This window comes from Opisthocomus hoazin, chromosome 2 (assembly GCF_030867145.1).
Source record: "Opisthocomus hoazin isolate bOpiHoa1 chromosome 2, bOpiHoa1.hap1, whole genome shotgun sequence".
NCBI lineage: Eukaryota > Metazoa > Chordata > Aves > Opisthocomiformes > Opisthocomidae > Opisthocomus > Opisthocomus hoazin.
The window spans coordinates 18,586,281-18,613,532 of NC_134415.1; the positions used below are offsets into that span (position 1 = coordinate 18,586,281).

The following is a 27,252-nucleotide window of genomic DNA, read 5'->3' on the forward strand; positions in this document are numbered from 1 at the left end:
GACTTGGTGTGTTATGGGTCCCTAGAACATTACTGAAACAAAACCCAGACTTCCTCGTCTCTGGTACAGAGAGTCTGTGAAAGGATCTTAATGTGCCTTGTCTCTGCTACATTCCTGTAGTACCTCAGAAGATATCCTCTTTCGTTTCAGCTACTGCCTGAATACATAGCTCACTCTGCTGATTTCCAAGAGAGAGATGGAGCAGAAAAACAGTTGAAATGCTTCTAAACACATAAAAGAGAGACACTCAAAATAGTTTTCAATTTTGAGTCATCATTCTGAAGATGTTTGAAAGATTGGTTGATTTTGGATGTGTTAGATGTGCTACAAAGTTCTTAATTTCTTAATGTAATGACTTACTTTCTCTTAGTGGCTTCTCTTTTTCACCTTAATCACGTATCTCCAAAATGACACATTAATGCCAACAATGTTCTGTATGTGTTTATCTTAGAACATTCAGCTAATTATTTTCTCTTGTGAAAAAAGGAGACAAAAACATTGGACAAAACTTCATCTGTTTTCTGTTTCAAAAATGCTATTAATACTTCTATCTTTATAACAGCACATGCCACATTACTAATATAGGATGACATTTATGTTTGTAAAACTAAAAAATTATTTGTCTAAGGACAACATTTGCTACCATCGTGTAAGGTGTTTCTTCTGCCACTGTTTATGTTCCAAGTACCTTTAGAATAACTGTAGAGCTGTAGAACTTTGAAGATATATTTCAATTACATATCAATGTCTTCTTAGTCTCTTGCACCCTGCTTCTTATTCAGTTCAAAACTCAGTCTTAAAAGACTATTGCCACCAAAATATTTAAATATTGCATTACTTAGCTTGCAAGACATCTGTGAAATCATTGTAAAAGGAATCTAAGTCACCTCTATATGGTCTGCAGTTGTACTGCAAATATAAAACAATTGAGCTTAGCTACGAGAAATCCAAAGAAATCAAAATTTTCAGACAGTGCATGACAAACTCTCTGAAATCAGATTCCAGTCCTTTCCAGAGCTACCCTTTGGAAGGGAGATTCTTAAATGCCTGTCTGAATAAGTCCAATATTTATAAAAATTATGCTATAGATAATGAAAATACTAGTTCTGCTTGTTGATGTTCTACCTTGCTAGTAAATAATAGAATTTTGATTAATCCTTCATTTCTCAAATTCTGTGTTCTGTCTTCCCACTGTCTTACTGATATGTGAAGCAAGATGAAAAAAAAAAGATATGCAACAGAATTCACAACTTTCATTCATGTAGAAAATTCAACCCTGAAGTATGTGATATGGTGAAAAAATTGGTCCCAACAGGCAGAATATTGTGGCAGTGGACAAAGGTGTAAAATACAGGGAAAGTTTTATCACAATCAGTCTAAACATAGTGCCTATTAGTGTAATTTAGGCACATATTCCTTAAGAACACATCTATAATGAGAAAAAACAGGAGAAAGATGGGCTAAAAAAATTTTGTAGATGCAGTCTGGAAAAATCAGATTTCAGTATACAAGGCACATGGATGGAAATATCAGTCCATTCATTCCTATAGTTTTATTCATGTTACCCAAAGCTCTAATCACTACATCTAAGGAACAGGGAGTGAAATTCTTCATAAGTTACAATTTTTAATTTATAAAGCCCAGAGCAACATATGAAATAATTACATATTATAAGAGTTGGGTTTTACTTTTAGTGCTAGATCCTACTTCTGAATAAATGAGACATTTCTGGTGACTTCTCAGAAAGAGTTTGCCCACATTAGTGTGTGTGAAAACTAGTAGTTTTGTTATTTTTACATTTTGTAGGTGTTATTAATTATAAATTTATAATATGTATTTTTCTTGATTCCTTGTAAGTGTTACTGATTTTGAATATTAGTGATATTTTTCTTTAGACAAAGATGCTGCCTACACCATCTAAATTCCACTATATCTTCAACCTTCAAGACCTTTCTACAATTTGGCAAGAAATGTTAACTATAAAGGCAGAAGAATGCAACAACAGCACGGTCCTCCTAACACTTTTTAAACATGAAAGTACCAGAGTAATTGCTGACAGGTATAATGACTATAGCATTTCTTGTTTAGTAGGTTTGGCCATTTACTTAATTTATGCTCCTACACTTGTAAAACTTCTTAATATAATAAACCTTATTAGGCCAATATGAAAAATTTTGGTCTTTTTACATGCAGTCTGCATTGGGGTATTATTCCAACAAATGTCATACTATGTACTGATAGATTAGACCAGTAATTGGATGGAGAACTACAAAATAGATGTATATTTCATGTTCTAACCTATTTTTTTTTGCAATTATCTTAATTTTCCCTGTAAAAAAGAGGATTGTACAGTGTCCTAAATTTATACACAGAGAATAATTTAAAATTGCCTTGATCTCCTCATGGAAAAAAACGTCACATGCCTATGATTAAAAAATTGCCCATCTCCTCTAAATCTCCTTTAAAATATTCATAAAATAGGTACAGTTATGAGCTGTATATGTTAAAGATCCAGTAATATTTTTGCGTTTACAGTGAAACATATTTCATGTGAAACATATTTAATGTGAAATTCTGTAGTACTATAGCTGCCAGTAAGAACTTGACATCCTGAGAAAGGGCCTTCATAATTTTTATAAAATTAATGCTTTATAATTAAAGCATTGAAGTTAAATGTTGACTCTTAAAAATATGTATGTGTATTTTCTTATACTACATTTAGTTTATAAAGCTATCACAAAGTGAAAGGAGTAAAAAATGTTTTGCCATGGACAAAAGAGGTCATATTATATTGCTTTTGCTTTTAATTAGACCTAAAGGCCTTGAATTGGCAAGTGCTTAGGAGTTACCTGCATGACCAGAATTTTTTCAATATTCAGCATGGCTGCAGAAGTCTAAAATGAAATTTATTTATTTTAAGATGTCAATTACATAAATGCAGTCTGGTGCAGATGATTTGGCATGGTAGCAGGCAAGATATATACGTAATGATTGCATTGTATTCAAGCACAGTCAGGCTTAATCCATATTATTCTAGTATCTTGTTAAAATAAAACAAAGAGCCAAGGTGTAAATAAGGAGCTCCATCTCTGCTTGCAAAAGATTAGAGGGACAAAGTTAAATCCTCCCAGGTAAAGACTGGTATGCGGGATTTAGTATGTACTCAGCTGAAACAGAAAGAAAACAATATATAAAACCTAGAGATGAATTACACACTGCTGAAACTGGTGGATAAAACAACTGCCCTCCATTTCAAGTAAATGTTAGAAATAGTTCCAAACAAAAAGTAGACCACTGTCAGTTTTGTTTACCATCGCTACCTGTATCTTCTAGAATCCCTCATTTTCCTGCATGAGAGCTCTGAATCAGCTGGCAGATGCCTTCTCATTTTCCCCAGGAAAGTGCATTAACAAACTTGAGTTAAGAACCAAGGAAGTAAGATTGCTATTGTGACCAGTTCCACTACCCCAGAGGAACTCTGGAATTTGGAAATTTTGGATGTTGGAAATCTTGCTCACTTCCTCTCTCCTTAGATGCACATGCTGAGTTCAGAACATGCGTGCAGGAAATCTGAAAGGAAATCTTATCCATCAGTTGTCAAGAATATAAAAATGAAGGCCGGTGTTTTCTGCTGACTTTAATAGTTACTTACCTATAGTCTGAGAAAGCCTTCTCAGTGTAAATCCACTACAAAGTCTAACACTGAGGAACTAACAGTGCCTGAACTACTTCATATTATACGAACATACAAATTACCTGAAATTGACGCATATGTATTTACATATGCAATAGAATGCTGTTGATACAAAAAGAGGGAAAATGTTTAATTTGAATCTGAAGTTAGGATCATACCCACTGGTGCAAAAGAGTCGTACAGCTTGGAGTGTATTATTTTCTGCTCTAAAGTTAGGAGCAATATCACTGACCTTTACTGAAATGTTCTTTTTTTTTAGTTTGTTGTGGGGAATTTGAAAATAGATTGAAGATACGTGTTTGTACAGATATGTTATATATTAGAGAGAGGGAGAGAGAAAGAGTGTAATCACGCATTCTTTTCTTCCACGCTGCTTTCAGATTCCAAAATGTTTAGTATTATAACATCATCACTAAGAACCTCTAAGAATAATGAAGTATGTAGTGTATGTCTGTGCTGTCTCTGTACCACAGTTCTTTAGTATTCTATGTCTTATTTGAAAACTCAGAGCACTGTGTACAGCTTTTCCATGTTTGTCCTATTTTCCTCTCAGCGGTATCACTGAGAAGGAAAAGAAGTAAAGATGATTTTTTTTTCTGTAGTTTGATGTTCACAGTTGGCATTCCCTTTTTCTGGGGTTGAGGTGGTTCTCACCTTTTATGTTTACCAGTGACTACTGAGTGTCATACTTGATTGCCAGATTAGCCACAGATAATCACAGTGGGCAAAGATCTTGATCTGTATTAAAACCATCTTGAACCTATAAATGGAAGAAGATACAGTTGTTTAAACAATTAAATGTAGTCACTAGGATTTTGTTTGCTGATTTTTGTTTTATTTCAATCTGCATTACTCCTCCTCCCCCAGTGTATATCCCTCTCAGTTAACTATGGATTGTGGTGTAAGAGGGATTAAAAATCAAGTTAGGTTGTACTGACATATACTGTCTTCTTTTCACTATTCCTTATCTCATTGCAGTTTCATGGGCAGTACTATAATAACATAAATTATGCTATTCTGCTGCAGGTTGAAAGATGGTAAGAGTCACTTAGCCATGGTTATTTGGGAAATCATTCAAGCTTTTTCATTCTGTTTCATCTGAGAAATTAAATGGTCTGTCATTGCCTAGTTCTAGGTGAAAGTTGGAAAGTCAAGTTGTTTCTATGTTTTATGTGAGTGACTATTACACTTTAGAGTATGGAAGCATTTAATTTCTGTGCATATTGCCTAATCCATTTCTGTGACGATTGTCTAATGTGTATTGCCTAATATGCATTTTTCTTTGAAATGTAACAAGTTTTTTTTAATATTTAATTATCTCTTTTCTTTCTATATAACTAGAAATGAGGTTTTAAAAATTGTATTAATCTGTGATTTTTAGATTTATTACTCCTGAAGATACAGCCTGGTTTGATAAAACTGTTACTAAAGCAATCGAGGAATATGTCAGTACAGGCTTAACAGAAGTTCTCCAAGCTGAACCATATTTTGTAGACTTTTTGCGGGAGATGCCTGAACCAACTGGTGACGAACCAGAAGATTTTGTGTTTCAACTACCAAAAATTTATGAGGAGGTATTTAATTTTACACCTAAAATGCTAGACACTGAAGTTTTCCTTTATTGAGCATGTTATTTCGCTTAACTCATATCATACAGAAAGTTTTGTTGAATACCTACCACATTTTTTGTGAAGATATAGCTAGATTTTTCTAGTTACTATGCAATAAATCATTTTAATGATGTTGAAATTAATAATACCATATAGCTGTAGTTTATTCATTCCTATTCTCCTTGCTCCTTTTTCCCCACCATTAGCAGAAAATTTCTGCTTAAACACAACTACATTCACTACAATGAATTAACAGTAATGTCATTACGTGTGACCCATACATGAACTCAAGTTTGTGTAAAAATGTCAGTACAGTTTTAAATTCTGAAGGGCTGCACTAATTTTGTTACTGGTTTTTTTTCCTGTTTCATTTTGTTTTTTCAGATTCCAAGCTTTGAATATCTTGGTGAAAAATTGCAAATGTATCAGAGACAATACAATGAATGTATTAGAGGATCATTTCTTGATTTGTTGTTTTTTAAGGATGCAATGACACATCTTGTTAAGGTTTTGGGTTTGTTAATTATTTATTAGTTTAACCATTGCAACAGAGTTCCTGATTTGGGCAAGCTACGCTTAGAGGGCTACTCTCATCCCCAAACTTGCTTGCCATAGTTGCCTAGTCACTCTGAAGAACTAGGAAAGAGCTGCAGTTATTTTACCTGTTTGCATGTTTTGGAATAAATACTGTATTTTGTCTATTTGTTTAAGCTTGTATGTATTCAGAAGTATGAAGAATTTCCTCAGTAGGAAAGCTGAGGTCATAGAGAGGCACATTTATGTTTTGTATGTAGAATGATCTTTAATCACAAAGCATTCAGAGAACACTTCAAAGGTATCTGTACCTGACAAGTGACCAAAACAATGTGAGGTAGAATCTAACTGGATGAGAGACATAAAAAGAAATGTAAATCAGGGCTGCAGTAGAATCAGTGTCTAAGGTAGAGGAAAGTCTCAGTTTAGAATCATTTGAACTCCTATTCAGAGAGGGAGATGTAAGGAAAGAATTCATCCAAAGTCAGAATATGATTCATGAGGGGAAAAAAAAAAGGCCGAGCATGAGATTTTTTTTGCCTCAGGTTTAAGATGTTGTGTTAATTATCTCACAAATTACTTTAACTTGATGATCTGTTTACTGAAAGATGCATAGCATCCACAGTGAAACCAAACCAAAAGGAGATGTTTCGTTCTTCTCTAAGTTGACCTCAAGTGAAGTAAATTATTTTGTTTGCTTTGCATTTAAACACAAGAAAATAATTTTATTTTTAAATACAGTTCATGTGATGCTAGGTGAATATTAAAAGACCTTGAAAGTCTCTGATACTCCATTTCCATTGGCAAGTTTTAACCAGGATATGTGCGGTATGCAGTTAGGTAGTTGATAGGAGCCCTGCTGTCATTATGTTAACAGTAAATTTAGTCACCTTCAAAATTTCACATTTAGACTTCTATTTTAATATAGTTATCAGGATAGGCTCAGAGGGAACTGTGCATAAAAGCAAAATTTCTTTGAAGGAAAAAATTAATAGAATTTGAAGGCTTGATGTAGATGCCAATCTTTTACAGTTTGTACACAATTTACATGAGTGGCAAAGTAAACTGTAGCATCTCAAACATAATAGTGCCCTAAGATATAATGAGACTAAGGAAGGTGTGGTGTATATACAGGAGACATGTAAAAAAGCAATAGCATAGTAAATTCGTAATCCAGTTTTTGTATCTGGGAGACTTTTTAAGAAAACTATCTCAAAGGAAATGTTGAAGGTAGAGAAAACAGAAGATAACACTAAATCATAGTTTAAATGTGTCCAAGTCTTTCAGACTTTTAAAATTAGGAATGTAGTATGTTATTCTTCTAGCTAAAGTTTTTTAACTGATATTTTTACACACATTCAGGATGATACCTCAACATAAAATTAAACTCAAAATGTCTCCCATTAGGTATTTAAATCCTGTGTGTAACTAATTATGACTATCCTATATTCTTACGTGCAGCTTTTTTATTAGCTACACCAAAGTCCTGAAGAATGTACAAGTGTTCTTATGAGAGGAAAAGTTTTCTGTGAGTATCCTTTTAATAATGTTTACATTGTGCTCTAGTAAATAAAATGTAGAGTATAACAGATTTTTGATTTTACTAGGTAATATTTTAATTGAAATTTATTAATGAATTTTTCTTCTATTTTTTCCTACATAGATTTCTCGGATAATTCGGACAGCGTATGGAAATGCTTTACTTGTTGGAGTTGATGGTTCTGGAAAGCAAAGCCTTTCAAGATTGGCCTGCTTTATTGCAGGCTATAAAATATTTCAGATCATTTTAACCAGGTAGGAAACGCAAGAAATATAGAAATCAAATTTATGTTATTGGTTTCTCTTTACACAGTCATAACTTTATGTTTTTACCAGCCTTTCTTTTTTAATTTTGTCACCATTTAAAAATGTGCAAAACAATAAATTCTTATCTGGTTTGTATGCAGCATTGGATTAAGTTTAACCTGAAAAAGCTGGACCCTGTGTTAGCTATTCCTGAGCCAAAATACATGTTTTTACAAAGGATGTTTGCACTATCATTTCTAAAACACTATAATCTGACAATAGCAGTATACTGACTAATTTTGAATTAACAGGTAATGTTTCTTATTCCTGCTAGATCCTATAATGTAAGCAATCTGTCAGATGATTTAAAGTTGTTGTATAGAACAGCTGGAATAGAAGGACAAGGTATCACTTTTATTTTCACTGATAATGAAATAAAAGAGGAGTCATTTTTGGAATATGTTAATAATCTGCTGTCTTCAGGCGAGGTAAGAGTCTCAGTGTGACAGGCAATGTACTTTACAAGCAGAAAATTGCAGAATTTTTTCCCACTCGTGTATTTCTGGGTTTTTTTGGTAATAAATTGTAGAATCAATAATGATTAACTCTAAAATATCTCAACTTTTAATATAAGGAATGCTTTTGATATGGAGTTCCTGTATCTCTAATTCAGTGTAAGCCAGGAAAAGATGAGGAGCTGTGATGGGTATTTCAGTAGCCTTTATTAAATAAACGTTCACTGGCCAGTGAAGATGTGTACTCTTCAGGAGTTAGGCTTCTTAATTTTTAATGGAATTACTTGAATTCTAAAACAGGGACAAATTAGGTTTTTAATCTATCTATCTGAACTGTATATAAGCAGAGAGAGATACAGGTGTAAACAGAGAAATATTTGTAAACAGTTATAATAATTACATTCATAGAATTTATTTTCTTATTAATTTTAATTTTATGAAAAGATTTCTAATTTTTTTGCTCGGGATGAATTGGATGAAATCACCCAAGGATTAATGCCTGTGATGAAAAAAGAGATGACTCGGTGTCCTCCTACCTTTGATAATCTTTATGAATACTTTTTAACTCGGGCAAAGAAGAACTTGCATGTTGTCCTCTGCTTTTCTCCAGTAAGTTTTTTCTTCATATCTGTCTTCCTTAATTCCATTAGCAAATTATTCTATAATGTGTGACAGGATTGTTCAATCTTTATGTTTTCAAGGACATTTAAAGATGTGTGAAAAGATTACCTAAGTCTGGTTATAATTGCTAAGATAATAAAAATAGTAGTACAATTGTCAGAACTTAAAACCAAAATACTTAAAAGTTAAATCATTCCTTGCACATTATTTTTTTTCCTCCTGTCATATTCTTTCTTCATACAAATCAATGACTGAATCTTTGTGAATTTCGTGCTTGTTACTTGAAAACAAGAATTCAATGGAAATTTAAATAAGTTAATTGAAGTTTTTAAATATTAAGAGACATTTATATTTGTCAGGAGCTTCTTTCTTCAAATGTCATAAAATATTGAATGTTGGAAATTTAGCAAATCTTACTTGTCTTATATAAAAGAAAAAAACGTGCAGGGTTTTCTAAACAGAAAATTAGCAAGAAAAAAATCAGAGTAGTTGTTTATAGGAATGAAACACTTTTATCTGCCTAATTAAGTATTATATCATAAACTAACTGTGTTACTCTCTTTAGGTTGGTGAGAAATTCCGTTCACGTTCTTTGAAATTTCCTGGTCTCATATCAGGGTGCACCATGGACTGGTTCAGTCAACGGCCCAAGGAAGATCTTGTGGCTGTTGCCAGCTATTTTCTTTCAGAATTTAATATGGTCTGCTCTGCAACAGTTAAAACACAAGTAGTGGAAACCATGGGTCTCTTTCATGATATAGTTTCAGAAAGCTGTGAGAATTATTTCCAAAGGTAATATTTTACACAAATGCAATAATTAATCCCAAAATTGTTGCTACTGATCGTGTGTTTTGGACTCATTGTATTATATGAATCAGTAAGTGTCTTTTAATGCTAATACAAAAATAAACCTGCGATATCAATATATACAAATGCCATGAAACTTAGTTACTATTATGTTGCAAATTCAATATTTTCATTTCCACTATTGAATAATCTTTAGCATTGCTTATGTGGATAAAAACAATGTAATTAGAAATAAGGGTTTGCATTATGAAGAAATTAGATTTTAACTAAATTAAGGACTTGATTTATGTAATCTTCTGTTTCACTGGAAATTATCAAATGGTGTTACATATCAAAAATACATATGAAGTTGATGTTTCCAATGTACTGTGTTCTAGGTATTGGAGAAGAGCTTATGTAACACCTAAATCATATCTCTCTTTCGTCAATGGCTACAAAGAAGTTTATACTGAAAAGTTAGAGAGTATTAATGAACAAGCTGAACATATGCAAATTGGTAAGCAAAATAGGGACAAACATACATTTCCATGTATGTTCTCAAATCATCTGCATTTTTATACTCGACTACTTATTCAGCGATCACTTAAAATCACTGGATCACAGTTCAAAACTCCAGCACTTCAGCTATCAACAATTCAAAGTGATTCTCTTACAAAAATGCCTCAAAAAAGCTGCCAGCTTAATCATTTATCTCAGCGTTACATTAAATTTTAATATTTCCAATTTAGCATTTGTAATACAAGGTACAACCTGAAAATGGCCAGAGAGAGCATCTCATTTAGCAGTGTAGAGAGAGGTAGCTCTAAACATGGTTATTAATTTACTTCTGCACTTGTCTATGGAAATTCTCGCTATACAATCTGGGCACTTCACAGTTGATTAATTTCATATTTCTAATGTAGAATACGTAACTTTTACTTGTGGTCATTGTATATCTAGGAAACTGAAATACAGAAAACTATGATTGAAATCTTCTAATTTTGGATATCTATTTGAAATTACCTAATTTTTGGCATTGGATTAGTACTTAATGGGTTCAGAATACATTTCCAGTTTTCTCCAGTTTGCATCTAGACATGGTTTTGTAAATCTACAAAGGCAACTGAAGAGTTTAGGAAACTTGGTCTTTATGGGAAAAGATAATGTATAGCAGTCTAACAGAGTAGAGAATGTCTTCATGATAAGATTTTTCATGCAAAGATATAAGGATGCAACATTTAGGCAATGGCTAACAATGCAACTGGTACTCTTCATGAAGAAAAGAATAGAATAAGAACATGCAGCTATTTATTTTATTCACAAATTGGTGAATTGCAGTGGAATGTAGAGGGGTAAGTGATCCTCAATATTTCCACATTATGCAAATTTCTTTGTATGGGTCTGTTGCCAGTTCTAGAAATCAGAATTTATCACTAGTCCTGCTTGAGATGAGGATATAATCTGAGCACCTTGAAGATTTGTGATGGTGGGTTTTTTTTGTATTCTTTTTCCAGTTCTTCTGTTTTCAAATATAATTTTTAAAAAGTAACCTAAGTAGCTTCAGCACTGTCAAAAAAATGTCACACATAGATTTCCTAGTCTCTCACATATTATTGCTAATATCTTACGTGATCTTCAAAACAAAATGATCATGTAGATCTTCTACTGCAGCATCTTTATCACTGATGTTCAGAAAAACATGTGTGCAAGCTACAGGCAATATTCATGCCAGTTAGAAAATATTCTAAATAGTTTCACTTGCGTAGAACAGTTGTATTACAAAATAACAAAAATACTGGTCATCTCTGACTCCAAACGTGCTCCACTGTTTACTGCATCCTAAGGAAATTTCTCAAAAAGTTTTTTATGAATTATTTAGCTACTATCTCACACATCCATCCTCTAATCCTTAGTCTTTCATCACTTAGTGTCAAAAAGATTTAGAAGGTTAAAAAGATTAGCCTTGAAAGTTGTTTCAATTTGTTAGGAGATTATCCTGATATGGAATTTAAATTTTATGTTACTAAACTCAGCTGAGATAATGTCGCTCTCTTCAGCTCATTGAAGTGTTTTTCCTGTATGTAATGATGTCTGGGCCAATTCAAGATGCTTCCAAAGTAGCAAAGTTGTAAGAAATACCCCGATCAGTACTGATTTCTAGAAAAGTCCCTGGCTCAAGCATACTAAAATTGTGCTTGTCAGCATGGTAGTGTCTATACGAGCAACATATTTTGAAAGATAGAAATAATCTCTTTTCTGCTTTGTCACTTTGGGTGAAAGATCTCGTAAGACAGATGAGGAAAAAATTGAGATCCAATGACAGTTACAATTGTTTCTGAATGCTTAACATCGTGTGTCTTCTCTCAGAATCCATCTGGGGAAATCTTTGGTAGAGCACCACATGTGTAGAAAATATCTTTTCACATAGCAGCATAGAATGGTTGGGGTTGGAAGGGTCCTTGTAGATCATCTAGTTCCACCCCCCCGGCCATAGGCAGGGACACCTTCCACTAGACAAGGTTGCTCAAAGCTCCATCCATCCTGGCCTTGAACACTGCCAGGGAGGGGGCATCAACAACTTCTCTGGGCAATCTCTTCCAGTGCCTCACCACCCTCATAGTAAAGAATTTCTTCCTTGTATCTAATCTAAATCTGCCCTCTTTCAGTTTAAAGCCATTACCCCTTGTCCTATCACTACAGGCCCTTGTAAAAAGTCCTTCTCCATCTTTCTTGTAGACCTCCTTCAGTTACTAGAAGGCTGCAACAAGGTCTCCCCGGAGCCTTCTCTCCTTTTGGCTGAACAGCCCCAACTCCCTCAGCTTGTCCTCATAGGAGAGGTGTTTCCTCCCGCTGATTGTCTTTGTAGCCCTCCTCTGGACCTGCTCCAGCAGGTCCATGTCTTTCCTGTGCTGAGGTCTTTGCTTGTAGAACTGTAGTTGTACAAGAAGACCTCAGTTTAGCTTTGTCAAAGTGGGCGTGACATCCATATAGGCAACTTGTTGTTAGATGTCCTGCTAATTAAAAGTGACGGAAATTACATATTTGAGGTTCTAAGGATACTGTAGCTTAGTATTTTAATGAAGATTTTTATAAATTTTCTATATTCACTACTTTTTGGCAGTCATCATTCAGACAAGCTACAAAATGCATTGACAAGAGATAAAGATTACTTTGATTCTCTCTACAGGTTCAAAATCTATGCTGACTTTTTAACTTGCCTTAGATAAGTTGTTGCTGATATCAGGAAGGTTTTTACATGGAGTTCTACATATCTCTCTGAAAAATACTATTCCTGTTTTCTAATGCCTAAGTCAGGCATTCGTCTGTGACTATGAGCACTAAAAAAAAATTATCTGCTGGCATGGTACTGTTGTAATGTTTCTTGTGATTGGAAGTATGCAGGGGAGCTGAAGAAGCTATCAAGGTTTCTTGTTTATAACAGAAGTTCTTCTGTTCTTCTTGTTCTGCGTATTTCCATTCATTGTCCATCTTTATTTCTTCTCATTCTAGGATTATAGCAGGGAAAGCTATTGCAGGAAATGGTATCACTTTCCCTTTCATAGCTTCTCTTTTAGAACTTTTTTTTTACAGTGAAGTGAAGTAACAACCATTTTGGAAATGGCTGTCAGAGGATTGGGAGGTGGGGACAACGTTAGTGTGTGTGTACCTCTGCCCCCCAGAGTGTTTTAGGAAGTGGCATATGTCTGGGAAAAGGAAACATTCTAAAACATCCCTCTTGTCTCCCAGTCCACATCTTTCAGTGAATATACCTTTGAACTTTATTGTTGAGAGTAACAAAATAACATGTCTTTTGATGAGTAATAATAAAGAGCCTGTAGAATGACCTGATTGTGAGGCAGCTGTGTCAGAAGAACAAGAAATGTGCTAGGAGAGAATGCTTGTCTGTATGAAGTGTGATAACAGAAGAGTGGAGAGACATCACAGAGAAACATTGCACATCAAATGTATAACTGCAAGTGTGCTCTGACTCTGGCTCTTAGGGAGAGAGGGAGGTAAGGGGAATGCTTCCAGGCAAGTTGCAAGATTTTAAGATTCAGTAATGAAGAGGAGAAGCTAGAGAGGCTTCAGCATGCAATGTGGAGCTCAGAATAGCCAGATATCTGTGCTCAAATCCATGAGCAAGAGAGGAGAGAAAAGAAGAATGCATGAATGCATGGGAAAGACTGATTATATAATAATGATAGGGGGAGCAAACGCATCTGTATCAAGGCAACTGTTAATGTAAGGCTGAACGGGCTCTATCGCTGGTTGCTTCAGCACAGATAAGAGCTATGGTGGGACTGGTCCTAGGCCAGGCGGGCGCAGATGCTTTTACGTGCTTTTCTGCGCACTCTGTCACCAGGGTCAAGAGAGGATAAACTCAGTATGTAGGAACTGGAAGTCGTAAACATACCGTGACCTTTGGGGCCACTTTTGGTGCCTCTACTTCTTCCCACTTATTTCTAGAAAGAACTCCCTATTGGAAGGCAGTTAAGGATACTAATAATTATGTCATTTCCTCATGCAATGATACAAATGCACAATCAATCTGATTTTCTGACTGTCCTGTGACCTTATGGTACAACATATCCTTGACATACCCCTCCTTTTTTTTCCTCTTTTTCTTTTTTTTTTTAAGAAGCCTATATAATGAGCGTAAGGATATATTTTATTGCAGGTAATATCCCAGCTATATGCTTTTAAGTACTGTTTACAGCTATGACAAACTAAAACTAAGTAGTATAGTTTTCTTTTTTGAAGAATTGAGCTTTATTATATTCATTTTGTACCTTCTGAGATTATTTATATCTATGAAAACTGAATAGTAAGCACAATCATGAAAGTATGTCTGCTTACACCCACTTTTTCTCCTTTATGCAAGTTTAAATGAGAACACAAGGTACAAGGCATTTGGGATCTAGAGCTAGATTATATCATCTAAGTAGGAAAAAAATAGTTCTCATTTTTCTGAATTTTATCTTTTACTTTATAGGTCTGTCTAAGCTGCTGGAGGCCAGTGAATCTGTTGCTAAACTCTCTCAGGAGTTGGCCGTTAAGGAGAAGGAACTGGCTTTAGCATCTATTAAGGCAGATAAAGTAAGTACTTGAGTGTTAAGTAGCAAAAGGTCGTGTATAGCACCGAGATAAATAGTGAGATAAAGTGCTATTGCAGAATTTTCTCGTAATCTGTGCAAGCCAAAAAATGTGCATCGTGGTCTAAAATAAGGTATCACTTCTCTCTCTGTAGCATGTTAATTCACCATTTGCTTCTGCAAGTGAGGCACTTTAAGACTGCAGCAGAGATTGAGTGCCTGCCTTTTTCTCCCATTTCTTACCCACTCCTATAAGAACCAGGTTTCATTCTTTGTTTCATATTTTTTGTGTGTGTGCTTGATTAATATTTATTAAATTTGTGGTTATATGTGTGCTTATTTGCAGATAGGATGTTATCAGATGATAACAGGACTTTACTATTTCAAAATTGCTTAGAAAAAAGTTCATCACAGTTTAGTTCAATATTTTGCCTTTTACATTAACAAGGTGTTCATGTGGTCCTGATATTGATGGTCTGGTAGAAATCTAGTTTCCAAAACGACTCTCTGGAAAGGTATATTAGGGAATGTATTAATATAGGCATTCAGTTTTCTGAAAGACACCATAATGTTATGATGCTGCATATTTAGTATGCACTGGAGAGCAAACTTGTAGCCAGTGATGGCTAAGGGACTGCCTGCATTCTTCAAGGCCTGTTATAAGGGAGAAAAGTATGACGGAAAGGGGTGAAATTACACTTCTTACATTTCAGGAGTATGACAGAGATGCCGGTAGAGTTCACTTTGTTTAATATTTATATTTGGTACACATTTTGAAATTGCTCTCTGGCATTAATTCACACAGCCTCTTAGTTGTCAACTTTTTCAATAGGGTACTACTTGTCAATCATCAGAAGTAGATGATATATGGACATATAATAAAAGAGCAGACGTTTATATAAACTACATGTAATATATGAGGAAAGGCTGAGGGAGCTGGGCTTGTTCAGCCTGAAGAAGAGAAGGCTGAGAGGGGACCTCATAAATGCTTATAAATATCTGAAGGGTGAGTGTCAGGAGGACGGGGCCAGACTCTTTTCAGTGGTGCCCTGTTGGTGTGGGTTACGGATCCGTTGTAATGATGTGACCCCAATATGAGTATGATCGTTCACCTTTATTAGTCAGCAAAAACAAGGTTTATATAGCATAACTATTACAGCATTTGAATGGTTAAACCCCCAACCCATATATAGGCAAAACTACTGCAACTCGTTGTGATTCGTGCAGAGGTGCATCTCGAAGTGAAAACAGTGCTGTGGCAGGAAACAACAACATGGCAGGAAGAAAGTGACAGTGTGGCAGGAAATGGTGATGTTCCCCCTGCTCCAGTATCCCGAGCTCCAGTATCCCAAATCGAACCATGGGAAGTTCTGTCAGAACATGAGGAAGAATTTCTTCACTCTGAGGGTGAAGGAACACTGAAACAGGCTGCCCAGGGAGGTTGTGGAGTGTCTCCTTCTCTGAAGATATTCAAGACCTGCCTGAACAAGGTCCTGTGCAGCCTGTTGTAGGTGACCCTGCTTTGGCAGGGGGCTTGGACTAGATGACCCACAGAGGCCCCTTCCAACCTCTAAGATTCTGTGATTCTGTGATTCATATTGTTCATATTCTATGTTTTTCTTGCTTTCCCTTAGTACTAAACTCTATAGAAACCAGAACTGGATTTCACACAAAAAAAATTGAGGGATTTGGGAATTTTATCAGTCATTTTTTTCTCACAGGTATCTGAGAGCATTGTTTGTATTCTTGTAAATGTATACAGAGTGCTAGCCTTCACCTTATAGTTGATACTGGTCAAAAAACATTCTGACACCAACTGTATGTTACATATGCACAAAAGAATTAAAAAGCTATGTACTGAAGAACCAGCCACAAATGGATAACTTTATTCTATGGATTCACATGGGGCTGTTCTTTGAATAGACCAATGAAAATTAGTCAAAAAAATCGTACAGACCGTGGTGAGCAAGACTGGCAAACTGGTAGCAATGGATGAGGAGAAGGCTGAGGTACTCAACAACTTTTTGCCTCAGTTTTCACTGGCAACCTCTCTTGCCCCACCTCTTGAGTGGATGGACTGCAAGTCAGGGACTGGGTGAGCGAAGTCCCTTACACTGTCAGAGAAGATAAGGTTCGCGACCTCCTGAGGAACCGGAACATACATAAGTCTATGGGACCTGACAAGATGCATCCCAGAGTCCTGAGGGAACTGGCTGATGTAGTTGCCAAGCCACTCTCCATGATATTTGAAAAGTCATAGCAGTAAGGGGAAGTCCCTGGTGATTGCAAAAAGGGAAGCATCACACCTATTTTTAAAAAGGGTAGAAAGGAGGACCCTGGGAACTACTGACCTGTCAAACTCACCTCTGTGCCTGGGAAGATCATGGAACAGATCCTCCTAGAAGCTATGCTAAGGCACATAGAGGACAGGGGGGTGATTCGGGACAGCCAGCGTGGCTTCACCAAGGGCAAGTCCTGCCTGACCAACCTTATGGCTTTCTATGATGAAATGACTGCAGCAGTGGACAAGGGATGTTGTTTATCTGGACTTCTGTAAGACCTTTGGTACAGTCCCTCATGACATCCTTCTCTCTAAATTGGAGAGCTGTGGATTTGATGGGTGGACTGTTTATTGGATAAGGAATTGGTTGGATGATCACATCCAGAGGGTAGTGGTCAATGGCTCAATGTCCAGATGGAGAGCGGTGACAAGTGTCCCTCAGGGGTCCATATTGGGACCAGTACTGTTTAATTTCTGCATCAATGAAATAGACAGTGGGATCGAGTGCACCCTCAGCAAGTCTGCAGATGACACCAAGCTGAGTGGTGAGGTCAATACACCTGAGGGCTGGGACTCCGTCCAGAGGGACCTAGAGAAGCTTGAATAGTGGGCCTGAATGAGAACCTCGTGAGGTTCAACAAGGCCAAGTGTAGGCTTCTGCTCCTGGGTCAAGGTGACCCCCAGTATCAAGACAGGCTGTGGGGTGAAGGGATTGAGAGCAGCACTGCCGAGAAGGACTTGGGGGTGCTGGTGAATGAAAAGTTGGACATGAACTGACAATGAGCACTCACAGCCCACAAGGCCAACCTTATCCTGAGCTGCATCAAAAGAAGTGTGACCAGCATGTTAAGGGAAGTGATTCTGCCCCTCTACTCCACTCTGGCGACATCTCACCTGGAATCCTGCATCCAGATCTGGGGCCCTCAGCACAGGGAAGATATGGACATGTTGGATCTAGTCCAGAGGAGGGCCACAAAAGCGATCTGAGGGCTGGAGCACCTCTCCTATGAGGACAGGCTGAGAGAGTTGGGCTTGTTCAGCCTGGAGAAGAGAAGGCTGCGGGGAGACTTGATTGGGGCCTTTCAGTGCTTAAAGGGGGCTTATAAGAAAGATAGAGAGGGGCTTTTTAGCAGGGCCCGTGGCAATAGGACAAGGGTTTTTAAACTAATGGAGGACAGATTTAGACTAGATAGAAGGAAGAAATTTTTTACATTGAGGGTGGTGAAACACTGGAACAGTTTGCCCAGAGAGGTGGTAGGTGCCCCATTCCTGGAAACATTCCAGGTCAAGTTGGACGGGGCTCTGAGCAACCTGATCTAGTTGAAGATGTCCCTGCTTATTGCAGAGGGATTAGACTAGATGGCCTTTAAAGATCTATTCCAACCCAAACCATTCTATGATTCTATGAAAAGTGAGTCTTTTTAGACTAAAGGAGTAAAAGAAAGGCTGACCTTTGGTGCAGATGGTTTGCCATCTTCCATTAGTTTTACTAGCTATACTATTTTTATTTTTATGTGCAGAATGATAGTGAAAAAAGCAAATACTTATTGTATTGAAAAAGTGTAGGTTCAAACAGGATAAAAATCCATCATAGGATAAAAAACTGTCTTTAAAAGCCACTGAAAGTTCTTCTATTCATTATAAAAATTATTCATTTTTTACTATCTGACTCTTGCTGAGAGACTCAGATGATATTTCTTTATGTCGATTCTGTAAATTACATGAATTTTTACTCCATAATTATATAATGTCTATATACATAGGGTTAGCTTTGTATATTTCTGTAAAATAGCCTTTACTTGTTTGTTTTCTCTTGTGTATGACTACTTAGTTGCTTGTTCCACCATTTTGGTTTACACATTTTATGTGTTTATTGTCAATTCCAGGTACTAGCAGAAGTCACAGAAAGTGCTGAAGCTGCAGCTAAAGTAAAAAATGAAGTCCAGGGTGTGAAAGATAAAGCACAAAAAATCGTAGATGAAATTGATTTGGAAAAAGCGAAAGCAAAGAGTGAACTGGAGGCAGCTAAACCAGCATTAGAAGAAGCAGAAGCTGCACTGAATGTGAGTGAAATTCTTACATTTTGATTAGTACTATTTGAGTCACCCACGAAAGGAAGGCTAGAGCCACCAACATGCAGTTGTCACTTGGTTTTAACTGCTGTCACCAGCTCTTCACAGTTGGTGATCATGACTATAATGAATATTTATGGAGCTAACATTTTGCTTTGAACATATAGAGATTGTTTTATAGTATTTGTTCTGCTTCCACCCTAATACTTGATCATTATAAAGGCGTGAAACTTTCAAAACTTAATAGATGCTTTTAGAATATCTGTTATTCGGAATTCGGAAGAATACTTCTTGTTCTAAAAGAATGTTTTTTCTTCATACTTAACTAGTTGTATCTTGCTTTTAAGAGGAATAAAAAGCTGTCTGTTTCTTCACAGAAAAAAGTTTAATTTGGATAGAAAGAGGCAACAAAAGGGATTCAGGGTGATCAGAATCAGGGTTAAGAAATTTGGAGGCATTGCTGCACTACTTAATTTCATTATTCTACTCTGAACTATTAAAAAATAAAGAGCTCTGGAATCAGAAATCAGCAATATATTATATTTTTAAGGCCTGCTGCTCCAGTTATCAGAATTTATGCAACAAACAATATTGGGTGCAAAAAGCCAGAAAAGGAGCATTATTTGCTGTTACACTGACATTTAGATAATGAGATTAATGAAAGTTCCAAAAATGGTCACAAAATTCATTTATGAAATGTGTGGACTCATATATTACCCTGTGGTTTCTATAAAGTTTCTGTAACGCCACTCCTTCTAGACAGGTAGCGACATGCATGCATTTTGTAGAAAAACTGATATGTTAGCTTTGAAGTCTGCAATCTTTTATTATTTTTGTATTCATTATTGAACTAAGCAAAGTGTTAGTGATGCTACTTAAAAATGAAGTATAAAAGCGGTATGTCATAACTGTAATAACTGAAAACTCAACAAAAATAACCAAATCCATCTCACAATAAATTATGGCATTTAACCCTTAAAAATCCAAAGCACTTTTTTACCAAGGAAACTGCTTTTAATTAAGTCCTATGCAATTTTACAATATGCTTTTCTTCAGTCACTTAGACTGACAGTTAAATTAATACTGCTGTCCCATGTATTTAAATTTCATTTTTGAGTGATGTCTTCAGCATTGGGAAAATATTCTTTTCTAATATTTATTCATTTAAATTGTAAAGTTTCATGAAATTGTGAAATTTATTAAAGTAAGCCCAGTTACTCACTTTTTCTGTATGTACTTAGTACAAACTGGCATACGAAAGTATGACAAACATTAAAATCAAGATATTGAATGGGAAAATAGAATAATGGTGTTGATGCAGGATTCTGTTACATTTTTCTTCAAATAGACCATCAAACCAGTGGATATCGCTACTATTGGAAAACTTGCAAAACCTCCTCACCTAGTTATGAGGGTCATGGACTGTTGTCTGCTACTGTTCCAAAAGCAACTAAATCCAGTTACCATGGATCCAGAAAAGCCTTGCTGCAAGCCATCGTTGGGGGAATCATTAAAAGTAAGTAGAGTTTTCAAACAGTGTTTCTTAAACATCAGAAATATCAATTTACATATCAGAGAATTTGTGACGCTGTTTACTCAAAACAGGATAGAATTTTGGAAAAGCAGAAACATATGGTTTCAAGATAGGCATAGTATATAAATAGCATTCATTTGGTAGCAAGCGGTAGCTGAATTTCTTAGAGACTTTTGCAGTAGGAGCTTTAGATTTTCCTTGTTCTATTCCTGATATATTACCTGATGGTAAATAAATAAATCATACCAATCGTGTTAATCATACATGAGGTAAGGGCATTCTGGAAAACCGCTCTTTCTCTTTGAAACTTATACGTTCACATTTAAAAAGTCTTTTCTGATCCTCCCAGGCTTCTTGATTATTTGAAAGATTATTTGACTAAGAGCTGGTAGGTTTCCCAGTCTGCATTTCAATACTTCTGGCCCAAATTCTTTGGTCAGACAGCCATCTATTCCTTCTGGACTCTGATCTTCTCTCAGGATATTCTTTTATTTCCATGTCTTCTCCTGCCATTCTTTAAATACCGTTCTACCTCTACTAGTCTGTTAATTTGTCAATATTATTGCTTCAATTTTTTTGTCATGAAAATGAAGAAAAATTTCATATTTTTGATATGAATAGAGTTCTTGCTTTTTGTTTAAGCTTTTCCAGGAATTAAGAAGTCATCAAAACTTTTTATTTTCCACCGACGTAATGAAATGGGATAAATAATTATTCCATGAGTTGCCTTTAACATGTTAAACATTTGTTAGAAAAAGTTAAAACCAATTATTTCCCTTTCCAGAAGAATTTAGATCACATTTCACAAATGCATAAGCAGTTTTTTTGACATTCTTTAGATAAGCTACAATTGTATCTCTGAGGCTTTATCTTTGTTCAGTTTTTTTAATGAAGTGCTGGTTCTTCAATGTTTTTTAAATGGCAACAAAGGAATATGGAAGATGGAAAGTACATCAATAAATTTCAAGCCTAGTTACTGGAGTGTAACTGCTTAAAACTTTAAAATAATTGAAGGCATGTGGGAGGAGTTACAGCTGAATAGCACATATAATATTAAATGTATGAATTACCTCTCTTTATAGAAGAATTTTAGGAACCTTTTTTTAATGTATTCATCTATGAACAAGCTTTGGAATGTAAAATGTGTAAATAGCTTATAAATATCCTGTGTTGGATTTTGCAGCTTATGAGTGGCCCATTCTTGCAGAGTCTACAGCAGTTTCCTAAGGATTCAATCAATGAAGAGACAGTAGAATTACTACAGCCTTACTTCAGAATGGAGGACTATACAGTGGAGCATGGTAAAAAGGTGTGTGGTAATGTGGCAGGACTCCTCTCTTGGACACAAGCCATGGCATCATTTTATGGTGTTAACAGAGACGTCTTACCTCTCAAGGTAATACATAATCTCTTGCTTTGTGTTTGCTTTCCATGTAGTTTAATTTCATTTGCTTTAATAGTAGTAGGATTTAAAACCATATATTTAGGTAACTTAATTCAGTCATAATTGCCTGTAGACTTTAGTGGGTAAGGATGATAAGAGCAGAAAAACCCCATATTGTCTTCTTGACTCTAGACAGAATGCAGAACAAAAATTTAGCCTAGATTAAATTTATGTGCTCTGGTTTACTGTGTACAGTGAAAGCTGTTTTCAGTCTTTGTTTTTATTGTGTTATAATTATTTTATAATTGTTTTCAAATAGTTGTACCAGCAGAGGATCTTCATTCCTTCTCTAAAGAGCCCTGCAAACAGAGGTTTGCTGCTAGTTTACCTTCTTTGCTTTCACACAATAACTTAGAGGGAGCAGAGGACTTGTATCTTGCCCAAATATTGGCATTCTGAAGAGGTTCAGAACTCACATCAGTAAAGGAGCATGTTGCAACAGTGGGAACCAAACTGAGTAAAACATTTTTAAGTGTCATTTTTACTTTGGTATGGGTGTTCTTTCTGATGTTTGTAAACATTTGAATCAAAAAAAATTTGTCAGTGCTACAGACCATATAGAAACTCGAATGCAGTGATTGTTGCTTTTTGGATTCTAAAACAAGTAGTTAATCCCTATATGTAGCACATTTACCAATAAAAAAAAAAAAGTACAACGGGAAAGCATCTGGATGGTGACTCCAAATCTTTTCCACATTTTTTGTCACTGGTGGAAGTGTTATTTACAAAAGCAACAATAATGCAGGTGGATGATTAAAAAAAATTATTTAATTAATTTCCTGCATTCAGCATAATATCAGTTCAGGAGCAATGGGAAGATTCACTGTTTGAGGACCATGGTTTTCTACTGTGTAAAAGCTGTATTGTTAGCTAATAGAGGACCAATCTCCTGTTGTGATGGGTGATTGCTACAGAATGTACAAATAAAAAAGAAATAATAAAGCACATAATCAAGAAAGAAGATTGAATGATTGTTCCTCTAGGCTAATACATATGGATCAGAAACCTTACTTTCTTAACTAGCTTCTTTAAATGCAGAATTTTTAAAAGAAATAAAGTTGACAATATATAGTAGGAACATTGAGTATGATGCTGTTGTTTATCAAAAAAAATCGTATCTGCAGTACATATATGACAGTTTTCAGATTAAATATTTGTAATATTTATGTAAATATTAATATAAAAGTTTTTTGATGTATTGTTGTCTCATGATAACCAACCAAACAGGCTTAAAATAATTCATTGAGTGTATTCAAATATTTTATGATTATTGTTTTAATTTTCCTTCTCTTTGCAGGCTAACGTGGCAAAACAGGAAGGCTACCTGAAAATGGCTAATGCAGAATTAGCAAAGGCTCAAGAAGCCTTAGATGAAAAGCAAGCTGAACTGGATAAAGTGCAGGCAAAGTTTGATGCAGCAATGAAGGAGAAAATGGTGAGATAAAAATAATTTACTATTATGAAAAATGCTTACATACAATACTGTTATGTAAGCAGGAATTGATACAAACACACATGTAGGGCCTGCTACCTGGAATGACTTGGAACAGGTTCAGGTATAGAAATACGAGTTTTAAATCTATGTTTTCTCGTATTTCCTTCTTCCTATGAATAGGAACATAGAAGACAAGAGATGCACTTAGAGTTCTCAAGAATGAGTTTTGACTAAATAAAATATTCATAGTAAATATAAGAGGATGAAAAAATATATAAAATGACTCCAGATTTTTGCATTCTATTATTAAATTAAATAGGACATTTTTTTAATTTTAGGACTTACTGGATGATGCAGAAACATGCAGAAGAAAGATGCAAGCAGCCTCTGCGCTTATAGATGGACTGAGTGGAGAGAAAGTTATGTGGACTCAGCAAAGTAAAGAATTTAAATCTCACATTAACAGGTATCAAATTCACCAGAGAAAAAAATGTGTAAAAGCTGAAGAGCTACTAAGCAATTTAGTAGCTGTAGTAGTTGTACTAAATTTTTCTTCTGGAAATCTTAATATAGTCACGCAATTAAGTGAAGTATCCTGAAATTTGAATTTTTGTCCCAGAAGTGAATACCTGAGTGCTGAGTGCTTGTATTTCAGTTCAGAAAAATACCTCTAATTTTGGATTTTATTTCCAAATGGATTGTTTCTAGTGCAATTATGTGTCTATGGTACAGCTGCCTCTCCTGCCGCCCAAGTCCTGCACCTCATTCCAATATTTCCAATGGGCAGGAGGTAGGGATGATCTAAGGCTGACACTGAGAAGGAAAATGGAAGGATTTGTAGCCTGATACTGGATAGGAAAAGAAGCATCCCTCTTGATATTATTTATGACATATTTGCATAAAAGCAGGAGGCCTAGAGACCAGAAAGTAACCCTTGTCCTATAGTCTGTGTGTTGACACACATGTGGGACAGCAGGCCATATTCTGAGAAACATGGAAACTTGGAAGTCCCCATTGTGCTGCTGTCCAAATGACAAAATGTTGAGCCGCCTAGAAGCCAGAGATGCTAGCTGTCTAGAAAACGAGAAACCTGCCAAAATGATCGCTAAATGTAAAGAACCTGAAAGTTTAGGTTCAGCTTCTATGGAATGCTTCTGTTTTCATAAATTTCCTATGGGGAAATTGGGCATTTCTAGTGACGTCTGCTCAATCCAAGATAATAAAGTTTGTATCAGTTGATAAATATTGTATTGCAGACATTTTTAAGAAATAAACTAATTTTTTGCTTTTGTTGTGAAAGAAGGAATAGTTGTCATCAGGGATTTATTACTTTGTAGCGGTGAAGATAATGTTTTCATATAATACTACTCTTAAGTTATGCCACAAAGATAGTTTGGAAACACAAAAAACCTATTTGTTGTTCTCAAAGAGCAACAGTTCTCTCCTTAAATTGTCCTCAGAACAGAGATCTTCTTATGTTTCAAAAGCTGGTTGTCTAAATCCATAGAAATTGAAACTGTACATCACCTTTTAATTAAGAATTTGTTCCTCTTCTAGACTTGCAGATGTCCTGCTCTGCACAGATTTTCTTTCATACTGTGGACCTTTTAATCAAAACTTCAGGCAGCTTTTGCTTAAAGATTTATGGGAAGCAGAGATGAGAGCCCATAAAATCCCCTTTTCTGAACACTTGAACCTGATTTCTATGTTGGTAGATCTGCCAACAGTAAGTTCTTGGTGCTTGGTGGGTTACATTTTAGTTTCAGTTAACACATTCTCTGACTGTTAGTGAGCATTGTCCTTGCTTAGAACAGAACTGTAATGCCCAATATTGCTGTGCACCATAGTTCTCTGGTTTCCAAATGTTCTTGGCAATTTCCATTAAACATCTGAGTACTAAGCAAGGTTTAGATAGATAAACAAGTTATAATATGTCACTTCTCTATAATATGTCACTTGTTTATAATATATACAATTAGACAATTGTCAGTAAGACAGTGGACTTTCAAGTATCTTATTTTGAGAACCCATCACCACAGCTATAGATCACATATCTACTAAAACAGTGGGTTTGATTGTTAGCTTTTAGTTCTGTCAATATTATTTGGGCCTGGTTTCAAAAATAAATTTTATATCAAAGAGAAAATTTGATATAAAAATGCACAGTCTTTTCATTCAGTGTGAATTTATGAGAAACCAAACCGGACAATGCCAGAATCTTAAAGTTTTCTGCAGTAAATATTAAGCCCCAAAAGCTCTCTTAGCTAGGTTTTCTCTTAATTGATGCCAATGTTCAATATGGCTGTCAAGCTGCTTTTTTACTTCCTGACACTTTTAAAAGATATTATTTATCATTCTATATAGATAAAAACATCCATGAAAATAAGATCCTGGAAGTATTTTTCCATCTGCATTAATCACTTTTCAGCAGGTTTGGATATGCATCCCCTTTGGCTTGATGTCCCCATATTTCTTAGAACAATCATAATTGAAGGTCAACTCCAGAGAAATTTTTTCCAAACTACTTTTTGTTTTTTTGTATTCTTCGGATTAGTGAGTGGAATCTTCAAGGACTGCCTGGAGATGATCTCTCAATTCAGAATGGTATCACTGTCACTAAGGCAGCTACATACCCCCTTTTGGTAGACCCACAAACTCAAGGCAAATGATGGATTAAAAAGAAAGAACAGGATAATGAATTACAGGTGAACAGTGTTTTAAAGGAATAATGTGCTGTATTATATTCCTTCACACATTATTGCCTTAGGGTGTGTCTGCACTTGAGTCAGTGTAGCTCTCATAAGCACATATCTGAGATAACTTTAACTTGTGTGGTGACTGACAATGATATAGATGTGTCAGTAGGGAACTTGAGCTGTAAATCCCATTCCAGGATTTGGATAAGATTATATATTAAGTAAATACTGGTATGAAATCTAGCAAGAAGTACGAAAAAGAAGGAGGCAGCCTTGTGTTCAAAATTGGTTAAGAGGTTCCCTGTACAGAGGGTGAAGTGGTGAAAAGTATAGCAAAAGAGTATATTATGAAATTATTAAATGAGATTAAAAGGGGAAACTATTAGGAAGATTACAGACAAAGGCAGGATAACTTACATGTTTCTAAATGTAGGCAAAGTACTTAAACTGTTGCAGTTCAGAATTTAGAACCTGAGCTGGATAGCTTCGTACACGAAGTTACTGCTACAAAAGTAAATTGAGGAGAACCAGATGAAACCAAACCCAAGACAACTCTGTCCTTTTACTGCAATTTTAATAGCTCTTCTATTCCTTAAGCCAATAGGGTTAAGTGTCTGCTCATTAAATATGATACAATGACGTTCACGTGTCGCCTATAGTTTGCATCACAAATTCATTTTTCACAAATGAAGTAGCATGGGAAAAGGAACATGCATTTTAAACCCCTTAGCCTGAATGTTGCAAAATCTCATATGTCCTCCTGAATCTAAATAAATATGGGAGGTTTTAGGATCTCTAGATTTTTCAAGATTTTAAGTCTTGGAGTAAAGAGAGTGTGAAGTTATTGCTTATCATTTTATCATTAATGAAGCAAACTGTCAGAACTACGGAAACGTTGATGTTGAAAGGGATCTCTGAAGATCATCTAGTCCAACCTCCCTGCTCAAAGCAGCCTCTACTAAAGCAGGTTGACCAGTCCAAGGATGGAAACTTCACCACCTCTCTGGGCATCCTGCTTTAGTGTTCAATCACCCTCACAATAAAGTTGTCGGGTTTTTTTCTTATGTTTAAATGGAATTACTTATACTTCAGTGTGTACCCGTTGCATCTCATCCTGTTACTTTATGCCACTAACAGGAGTCTGTCTTCCTG

At 35.6% G+C, this 27,252-nt stretch overlaps 1 protein-coding gene across 1 annotated transcript in view; it reads left to right on the top strand.

Annotated features, from left to right (window-relative positions):
- Positions 1-27,252, top strand: part of DNAH8 (dynein axonemal heavy chain 8) — a 130,823-nt gene that overhangs the window by 70,669 nt on the left and 32,902 nt on the right. The window contains 17 exon segments of the mRNA XM_075444284.1: positions 1,213-1,341; positions 1,896-2,059; positions 5,076-5,268; positions 5,689-5,811; positions 7,502-7,632; positions 7,958-8,111; positions 8,583-8,747; positions 9,325-9,551; positions 9,944-10,062; positions 14,539-14,642; positions 18,806-18,982; positions 20,340-20,507; positions 21,709-21,921; positions 23,267-23,404; positions 23,743-23,870; positions 24,962-25,141; positions 25,959-26,109. Coding sequence (XP_075300399.1) covers positions 1,213-1,341; positions 1,896-2,059; positions 5,076-5,268; positions 5,689-5,811; positions 7,502-7,632; positions 7,958-8,111; positions 8,583-8,747; positions 9,325-9,551; positions 9,944-10,062; positions 14,539-14,642; positions 18,806-18,982; positions 20,340-20,507; positions 21,709-21,921; positions 23,267-23,404; positions 23,743-23,870; positions 24,962-25,141; positions 25,959-26,109 — 2,664 coding nt within the window.